At 38.5% G+C, this 10,419-nt stretch overlaps 1 protein-coding gene across 1 annotated transcript in view; it reads right to left on the reverse strand.

Moving 5' to 3' along the window:
- Positions 1 to 10,244, reverse strand: part of MRPL3 (mitochondrial ribosomal protein L3) — a 32,241-nt gene extending 21,997 nt beyond the window's left edge. The window contains exons 1-6 of the mRNA XM_027748559.2: positions 10,139 to 10,244; positions 8,032 to 8,210; positions 7,088 to 7,179; positions 6,176 to 6,274; positions 2,196 to 2,295; positions 255 to 315 (exon numbers count right to left, since the gene is read on the reverse strand). Coding sequence (XP_027604360.1) covers positions 255 to 315; positions 2,196 to 2,295; positions 6,176 to 6,274; positions 7,088 to 7,179; positions 8,032 to 8,210; positions 10,139 to 10,218 — 611 coding nt within the window. The 5' untranslated portion in view covers positions 10,219 to 10,244. The remainder of the gene's footprint in view (positions 1 to 254; positions 316 to 2,195; positions 2,296 to 6,175; positions 6,275 to 7,087; positions 7,180 to 8,031; positions 8,211 to 10,138) is intronic.
- Between the last annotated feature and the right edge of the window lie 175 nt (positions 10,245 to 10,419).

Here is a 10,419-nt window from a genome sequence, read left to right on the forward strand (position 1 = left end):
CCATGTACAAGTGACATATACAGGCAGAACCATCGCCCTAATAGTATTAATTATTCATCTTGTTCATAATCAAAAGTAAAGAAAAATAATTTTATATTGCTGATCCAATGAGTGGACATGTATTTCCTGTCACTACTCTTGCAATTGTATTTCAGCTTTTGTGATCCACGGGTTCAAGACAAAGTAGAGGGAAGAAAAAGAGAACCAGTCTCTTTGACAGATGAACCGCACGCGTTAAATCATTAGAAACCTACGTTTTTGCAGTAACATCCACGAACTGCCCTGGGCGGAAGTGAGCAGCATACAAAGGAGTACCTTCAAAAGAAGAGGAGAGATCATGTTCAACTAAGTGCTGAAGTCCTTAAATCACTATCCAGTCATTATCATACAGGGTAGATTACAGTCACAGCAAAGGAAAGAAAACTTATTCACATATTATTTATTCTTCTTTATGAACCTCACGGAGTAAGAGAGATGCTTTGTATTTACTACTGAAGCACATTTCTCAGGTCCCAGACCAATTTCAGATGAATAGGAAGGAAGGGCCAGGGCTCTACTGAGGTATGTTGTACTTCATACACAAAGCCCCAAACGTCTAATTAGTTAAGATTCATAATAAACACACTTAGCAAGAAAACAGAACATGCTGTACTTAGAACTACCAGAACTTTACAAGGTGGAGAGTTCTTAGAAAAACAAAACAAAAAACAATCAAGCCACAAAGAAAACCCACTTACTATAAAAAATGTGGTTAATAATAATAATAAAAAAAAGACAGTTTCGCAATGCTTTCTCTTTATTAAGACATGGTGTTTCCAAAGTAAAGACTATGGCAGAAGTACAGCCTCATCCACTGGGGGATTACCTATACATTAACTTTCAGCAGAAGTAGTGCTAATGTAGGTCAGTGACACCACTCACCTCACTGTAATTACACTAATTCCTTAAATACTTGCAGTATCAAAATATTACTTTTAGATTTATTTTGTCTTCAGTGATTTTTTTATCCAAGTGCAATATTCTTTTATTAGCAGTTTAAAAAAAAAACCCACAACAAACCAAAATTAATAACTTAGTTCGTAATAAATCTATATAGATCTATATAGCTGCATATTTCACAGTTTCCAACCTGTTTTACATCCATTAAAAAAGTGAAATTTTAGTTGCTCATGTCCACATCCATTCTCATGCTTTTTCAAATCTGTACAAATGCAAACTGAAATGATGTAAACCTCTCATAAATCTCAAGCATAAAAATTCTCATATTATGTCATGTTATATTTATATAATTCATACACACCTGGAATAAGATGCCTGTCAACTGACACAAAATCATGCATATAAAGGATGTTATGTACAAAATACATGCACTGCAAAACCAGTTTATTGAAAACCTGCAATTCTGCTTTATCTCAAGTTTTTGCTTCCATTTAGCATGTCAGATTTGATTTTTATCAGTTACCACACTGTCTTAAAAAGATCTTACAAAAAGCTTCACTAATGGCAAGGAAATACACAATATATTAGAATTTCCAACCCTACATCATTCTTCAGAAAATACCTATAATCGTCAAAAGTGAAAGCAACTTAAGTGCACTACCTAATAAAACCTTAGAAACTTAAAACTTTTTGTTAGATCTCCAAACTCCTAATACTGATTTTTAGTGAGAACATTAGTTATAAACACATTTTAGTGTGCTTTACTTTGCAAGCTGTCAGAAAAAACATCCTAAATGACAGTCATCAGTCCTACTTTTGAATGCAGCAAGAAGAAAAAAACCTCAAACTGCTCTTTTAGGTTCCTGAGAAACATTACCACAAAATTCTGTGTCCCTCTCATAAGGATAAAAACAGAACTTCCCATAACTGCATTCATATTTATTCCCAGACAGTGAGTCAAGGTTACAGACTTACTTCTTAATTCAATGTTCATATTAGTAAATTGGATTAGACTAACTTTCTAATCAATCGAAACATAGTACCCCAGAAAAAGGAAAAATCCTACTTCTCATCAACTAAACAATAAATTTCTAATTTTCCCTAAGAAAAAAGTATGTTTGTACTTAATGACAAAGAATAATTCAGCAACTTCCATACAAAACAAAAATTAAATACACGTCATAACTTTGTTTAGGTCTACAAGTGGCAGATGTTAAATGATTATGCATGTAATAATCAGCAACTCAAAAAATTACCTGGCTTAATTATGGCATCATCTGTTACATTAAATGTTGCAACTTTCTGCTTTCGTGGTACTCCAGCTTCTTTAAAAATCTGATGTGCAGACTCTGGTTTCTGTAACAAAAAGCAGCCGTAAAAAAGAAGTGATCTTAAAATACCCAAGATCAACCTAGCACAGAAAATGATTACAGACTGTCAACACCACTCAGAGGAACAGATATATCATACTAAAATTTTATCCTGAGAGTAGCATTTTATCTCTATATAAAATTTATTTAAAACTCCTGTCTCTGCATTTTATTTTCTGCCAACTAGTTACCCTACAGCTACATTATATAAATAAGATACATATGAAGATTTCCAAGATCAGAATCCTTTACAATATAAATAAAAGATACTACTGTTTTTGTCATGGCTTACAAAGAGTTTTGTAATAATTTAAAAATATGGTCTCTTTTTCAAAGCTACTGATGACTTAGTTCCACACCACCATAAATACAATTTATTTGATTTAACTAAGAAAACAATAGAAACAAAGTCTCATCTTGCAGAAAATTCTCAAAAGGTTTAACTTTTCCACAGAACAGAATTTTGAGTCTCTGGACAAAAAAAAAGAAAAATTAAGAACAACAAGTTTATGATTCATGTATTTTTAAGATATACCAAGTACACTCAGTGTCAAACCACTGCTGACTTAATAAAGTAGGATCTTCTTTTCAGAGGATTCTGACAAATTTAAAAGTACTTAATATTATTCTCAGCTGTTTTAAACAAGACAGCTCACAGAACTGTTGACCGTGAGATGAAACCAAGCAACAGAAACAGTAATGCAGGTAAATTGTAGCCATAGGAAAAAAGGAATGCCACTTAAATTTTCTTCAAATGAATTCTCCTAGAAAGCAATTTAAGTATCTAACAATACTGTCACACTAGGATAGTCACATCTCTGAGGTTCACTTCTCAAAACTTCAGCACAGTTCTCTCTCTCAAAATTTTTTTCTATGTTTTAAGACAAGATAATTTGGATAACTTAAAAAGGGTAACATAGTTTATTTGAAAACGCAGTTTTGAAAATTTGCATGATGTCCTTTCTCTTGTTTTCAAAAATTTGTTAAAAAGTGTTAGAACAAGAGAGGAAGTTTTATGAAGAATGAGGAAGCAAGATGATGAGAATCTCTTAGAAAAAACCCAGCAATTTTAAGTATAAAAATCTGTCTTTGTTTGAGGAGAAAGTGTGGATAGAAAGTCTTTGAGAGTGAAAAGTTTTTTCCTAGTGATTTGTTAACTTGAGTTCACAGTACAAAACACTTCAAATACCTTTAAAAAAAAAATCAGCTACATACAAAATCTCCCTAAGACCATGAATATTTGAGGCACCAATGGAGGACAACTGTTTTAATCTGTAGAACCATATGTGAGAATTAAAAATAAAGATATGGCCTTTCTACTAAGTGCCTGTATATGAATCCTTTACTTCCACTGTTATGTGAAACTGCTGCCTAAAGCTACAGCAAGGGGAGCCCTGTGCTACCACAGCTGAAGAAAAGCACAGTGAAGCCAAAGGGTAAAATTCACTTATATCTCAAGTCCTACTCAAGGCTTTAGCCTTGCACTGTTCTACTGCAACAACAGTTGAGTCAGAGAGATGTACTTTTACAAACAAAACACTGCAGTCTTTACAAAGCCTTCCTAAAAAGCAATATTGAGTGAATTCTCAGATGTTCTAAACTTTTAAAAACACCAATGATATCTTCCAGTATTATAGGAAAATGATCAATATGCCCTCACTTATGGGAAGCATATAAAATATTTTTGACCAAAAAATGTTAGAACACTGTCAGAACTGTACATTTGAAAAGTTTGCATTAAAAATCATGAAAAATCTCTTCACTTGTAGCAGAGTGACATATATCAAGCTAAAAACGAAAAAAAAAAATCTTGCTAAAAGTGCAATATTCCTTATCAGCTTTTAAGCAATTTGACACGCAAAAGAAATATAGAAAATTCTTTGTTAGTAAAATTACTGAGGGAATCTTTTGTTTGAACTCATTAAAAATCAGAAACTGTGAGGAATCTGAGGAAGACAGATGTTCCTATGAGGAACTAACAGAAGATAAATTGCTTATGCTAATACAATACAGTATCATTTACCCTTCTTTTAATTCTCATTTTCGACATTCCAAAGAGAAAAGACACACATAAAAAGGCTGATAAACATAGCAGAGCAGTGATTCAAACTTGCAGCTAAACCACAGAAATACCTCATTTGTTAGTACCTCAACAAGCAAAATTGCTCAGAATCAGCATGTCAAATTCTTCCTTAGGAATTATCTAGTTTATACTATGACAATGATGATAACAACAACAATAATACAGAGCTCAGTATAATCATAATACACAGTTCAGTCTCAGGCCAGGTCTTCACCACAGATCGGTCTAAGGATATTTAATTAATTTTTTATTAAAATGAATCTAAGTTCAATCAAATTAATTGAAGCTAACTTGGGAAAAGTTATGCCCAGAGAGAGTCATTAACATAACTCACACTACTAAAAAGTCCTTGACTTGACCTTTTAGGTAGTTTATCTTTGAAGAAATTTTCTTAGTTCATAGGAGCTATTTAAACAGAAATTTTCTTTATACCTCCTTACTTCCCACATGTTATGACTCTGACAACAGACTGAATTACTGCTAACATCATCTACTTGAGAAGAAGATCAACTGTAAGGAGTCTAATGTGCAAAATACAACTTGAAAATTTTTATTCACATAGTTCTTGCATGTCTTAGACCAAAGTAACATGAAAGAAAAAACAGAGCTGTCATTTTTCCAGGAAAAATGTCACATTTGGAAAGTGGAAATGGACTAAAGTGACAGGACAGACACCTGAAACTATAAGCAGCGATGGTGAAACATGGCATAAACCCACTGAATACCAGAGAGGTACCTTAAAGTATCAGCCTGCTCAAAATCAGTAGAATATACTATAAAGGTCAACAACTTCAGCAAATTAAAAGGCTCCTTCTTCCCTCACCTCTGGTAAAGCAGAAACAAGTACACAGATTAATTTTGAGGCTCTGGGACAACTGTCAGTTTGAAAAAGTGAAATCCATGTCCTCAAAAAGCCACAATCAGCTGAGATAATCTGCTTAGTGGTCATGAGCCCTGGATATTTTTTACTTGACTAAATCAGACAAATAAGTGTCAGGACACTGCAAGAAGCAAAAAATGGCATTTTACAGAAATAACGGATCACAGAAATTGCAATCCTTTGACAGAAAGCTTTGTTCCTACCTTGATCTATAACTCAGTTTTCCTCCTTAGAAATGACAGCTCTGCTAGACAACCTTAACCACTGAAGGTATCTGGGAATTCCACACCAGGAAACTGGAGTGTCTAAATGAGTGGTTTGATACAGCTCTTGATGAGCTATTACCATGAAGCTATCTTTTTGAAAATTTAAGTCTTAAACTTACTCATCAGTAAAACTATAGGCAAATTAAACAATGTCAACAGACATGTGGAAAAATTACAACTACACCTAATAAAACAGTATGGAAGAATAAGCTAGAGAACAAAATCTTCTAAACATCCAAAGAAGTTGGGTAAGTTTACAACAGGCCATTAAAGTGTGCATCTCGCAGTTCTCATCTTAATTGCACCTCCACAGACATGGTGAACATATGTTTCTACACTACTAATAGTCCTTCAGACCCTTTCACCAGCATAGGACACTGCACATCAAAGCAACTTCCTAAACCCACAGCTTTCCTAGAGAATCAAGAGGCAAAAGTTTCAAAAATTCTTCTTGCTATTCCCTTAACCAAGAATTTACAGTAGCGTTAGGAAATAAGCAAGGTGAATGTGACAAAAGATCTGTTCCAAAGCACAGGTGTCTGTCAATCTTTCAGAGAAGTCTACCTATGCTACTTTCATATTGCAAGGACAACAGAAACAACTATTCTAACAGTAACACCCAGAGTGGTTCACTTACAGAAAAAGGAGATACGTTTTTGCCTCCAACAAGCAGCTTAGCTGTTTTTCCACCCGAATCTTCCTTTGAAACGTATCTTAAAACATGACAATCTTGCACCTTAAGAAAAGGAAAAGTGTTTATTTGAGTATAAGCAGATGTGTGTGCTTTAAGACGATAGTAAGAGATTATTAAAACAAGTGAAATTAAGTCAGTCTCTGTTTTCATAACAGAAGATACAGTTTACAAATAGTAAGCTGTAGTGTTTATTACTTTTTTACTGTAGACATTCTTTTACCAATCAACTAAAGACTGATTTTAGGAAAAAAATATTAGTAGAATGCAAACTATTTTCATAAATGCTCTAGAAATCAAATAATCTTTTATAGCCATCTTTTGCATGCAATATCTGCAAAATCCCTTCTGTAAGCTTGCAAAGCATACAGTAAGAGCTGACATTTCAGACTCCTGCTCTTTTGCCCTGCAAACCTGATGTCCTTCACGGCACTGGTTCAACATACGGCAGCAACATGTGAGCAAAAGGCTTCATGACAATAGCAGCTGCCAGAGAATATGAAGAAGCAGCTTCAGGGCTACAAAGGCTCAGAAAACAAGGTGAAACTAATCCCAAAGTACCTGCAGGTGGCAAAATAAAAAAAGTTACGTGAGGTAGTTAACCTCAGCTTTATGTTGCCTCACCTAGGTAACACTGCTCACAGCTCTGCAGCACCTGAATAGCCGAAGCAGAAGGCAGACTGCTCCCAGAAAGTTCGGGATATAAACAGAGTGGGCATGATGTACTACCCACGACCAAAATCCTTTCTTTTGGGACTTCCTACTCTGTACAAGTAATAACTTTCACTTTTGACTGAAATGTCTGGCTAACGATCTGAATACAGGACAGGAGATGAAATTCATTATGATTTATTTCACCTTAAGTAATGTGACAGCATGTTTTTTTCCTGACTTGGTCCATATTGGCATCATTCCCAGTTTTACTGCAACAACACCAACTCTGATGGAATCTGTAGATTAAAACAGAACAGGAATGCAACTCCATACTTAATCTTTGAAAGGGTTCATTTCATAACTTGCAAAATCCCATTCATTAACTCTGATCTTTCCTAAGGAGGTGAAGGAGAGAAAACTTCACTGACTCCCCGCGAGTAGGCTGAGAATAACCTGTTAATTGTTTTTAATCCCACTAGCAGTGAAGTTCTATCTGTTCCAGTTGTGTTTGATAGAACACGCAACCAGTTCCCCATTAAAAGAACCAATACTTCAGACTCCCTTTTTTTTTAAATACAACACCCATGTTTTAGAGTCAAGCTAACTATTGAAAAGTTTACTGTAAGAGGTTCCTCCCACCCAATCTTTGCAAATCTGTATAGCAAAGGCAACATGTCAAGTCTGCCACCCAAATGATGTGACCCTTTTGGAGGCTCAAAAACTTAATACTGTGTTCCAGACCATAAAACTTTGGAATCACAGAAGTGGGATGTATTATATACCACACTTTTTCTTCAGAGTCCAGCAGTTTTTACAAGAACCTTTTCAAGGTCATATGCTTTATATTCTAAGGAGTCTTTTTTGACAAATTTTTACTTTATTATCTTGTCATTGTACAGCAGTCAGATAGGCCAAGTGCTGATACAGACTAAAAACTAAGAGTTCTTAACACCATGTAATATTTTGAATGCTTTTTAGAGAACTGATGTATTACATTTACTTATTTACTAAATGTATTGAATGATTGATGTAAAAGCAAAAAGGAGAATACTTTACAAGGCACAATCCTGATGTTACTGAATGCAACAACACAACAACAGTAATAATTTCAGCACGAGTTTGGTATTTCAGAAGAGATACTTTCTCACCTGGTGTCCACTCATTCAGTGGCCAAGGCTCATCTTTCAGAGGGCAGAGCTTGCTGGCTGTCTGAGCTTTGTATTCCTCCGCAGTTATCTTCTTCAGGAACTCCACATTCTCTTCAGAAAGATGCTCGTGCCACCACGTTGCACTATTAGTGTGCCTGACTAGAAAGCCCAGCTGTCCCCTTTCCAGTGGTGGGAAAAAAGTTTTAAGTGTCTTATCAGTTCAAATAATGTCTTGTGACACGTATGTTTGCAATGTAATGAATAACACAAATCATTACATGACACAGCATACAGTCATAAAGACCAAAATCATACTACCAAGGTAGTCAACCACCATCACTCAAACTGGCCACTCATGACCAAAACCACCTAATTCTTTGTCATGTTCTCATCTAACTTTTGAAGTATTCTAAAGTGCACCAAAAGGAAGCAAGCAACAACAAAAAAACCAACCACTCCTTATGATAAAAAAAAGCTAAGATTCATGAATGAGAAGATAGCAGTGGGTGTCTTTAACTTTAGCAAGGCTTTCTAACACCATCTCCTGTGGCATCTTTCTATCCAAGCTGGGATATTATGGCATGGATGGGTGGACTATCAGATGGGCAAAAACCTGGCTGGATCAGCTGACTGAAGGAGCCATGGCTAGTGGTTTGGACTCTATTAGAAGGCCAGTTACAAACAGAGTTTCTCAAGTGTCTATTCAGGGATTTGTCCTATTTAATATCTTTATCAATGACCTGTAAGAGGGGATGAGTGCACCCTTCTTAAGTTTGAAGGGAGCAGTGGATGATGCTCAAGGGTGTCCCTCTGCCAGTCAGAGAGACCAGCCAACGAGGAATCCAATGAAATTCATAAAGGAGAAATGCACAGTCCCATCCACATCTGGGATGGAATAACCTCTTGTGAGAGTACAGGCTGTGACTTTAGCAGAGCTGCTCCCCAGTTAGGCCAAGGACCTGGAAGGTCCTGGGGGCAAAAAGGTAAACAGGGAGCCAGCAGGCTCCTCACAGCAATGAAGACTAACAGCAGCCTGGACTTTATCAACAGAATCACAGTCAGGAGATCAAGGCAAGCACTTACCCTTTCCTCAGCACTCCAAATAGACCACATCTGCACTACTAAATCCAGTTTCAGGTCCCCAGTACAAATGGGATGTTTACAAATGAGTGAATCCAGCTGTGGTATACAAAAATACCAGGGGCTGGAGCACCTGCCCTACCAGAAGCAGTGAGGTAACTGGGTTTGGTTTAGTCTGGAAAAGAGGTGGCCTAGGGTGGACCTGACAGCAGCTTTCCAATGCCTGTGAGAAAGTCACTGACAAGACAAAAGCAGGTGATATTTACTGAGGTGCATGCAGAAGAATGAGAGAAGGGGTACAAACTGAAAAGGGGATTCTGATTTGACGTACGGAAAAAGTGTTTTGCCTGAAGACAATCAAACAGAGAGGCTGTGCAGTCTCTGTCCTTAGAGGCTCTCAAGGCCCCAAACCAGAAAGCCCTGTGCAACACGGTCTAACCTCAGAGCTGGCCACACTGTGAGAAGGAAGCTAGACCTCAGCTTTGAACTGAGCTGCTCAGCTCCCTTCCAGCCCCAACAATCTCTGGTTCTACACTCATCGCTAAACAGCTCAGGGTCCTGCCTTAATTTCTGTGAGGGCTCAGAAAAGCCAGAATGCTCCTCAGTTCTCTGCAAGGACAATGAGGTGGAGTGTTTAACGACACAAGCAGTGACCGCACAGGGCCAGGCCAAGGCGACCCAAAACACAGCAGGTCAAGTCGCTCACTATGCAGCAAAGATGCTCTGGATGTAAACATGCCTGTCCTGCCAGAACCCCCACACAGGCTGGGGGCATTTCTAAGGCTGAAAGGCTCCAGCAATAACCCGGAGCACCACCACTCGCAAAGCAGTGCCGGCAGGCTGCACAAAGAGGCCTCTCCAAGGGGTGGCGACCCAAGACGCCACCGAGGGCAAAGGGCCGCCGAGGAGCCCCTCACCTCTGGGCTGCGATAGGGGCCGAGCCACGCTCAGCCCCCGCTCCTCCCGCCGCTCCCGCCCCGCGCCCCACCTCCGCAGGAGCCCCTTCCCCTCCCAGCCCTGCCGCTACCTGTGGCCGGGAACCCTCGGCGCCGCCGCGGCCGCCCAGAGCCGCCCGCCGAGCCTCGCCAGCCTCCCCCAGCCCGCCATGCCGACACCGGGGCGGGGCCGCCGTCGCCTTCCGCGTACGGCGCTGCAAACCTTCCGTGCTGCCCCGAACAGAAGGTTCCGGCCCGCGCAGGCGGGGAGCTCGAGAATTAACATAAAAACTCCCGAAACAGCCCAAAGTCGTAGTCGTGCGTCATTCTCTCCCCCACAGGGCTGGCCCCAGCGGCTTCCCATAAGGGATGC

The sequence above is a fragment of the Pipra filicauda genome, unplaced genomic scaffold, assembly GCF_003945595.2.
Source record: "Pipra filicauda isolate LSUMZ 115617 unplaced genomic scaffold, ASM394559v2 scaffold231_size1239837_pilon, whole genome shotgun sequence".
Classification (NCBI taxonomy): Eukaryota; Metazoa; Chordata; class Aves; order Passeriformes; family Pipridae; genus Pipra; species Pipra filicauda.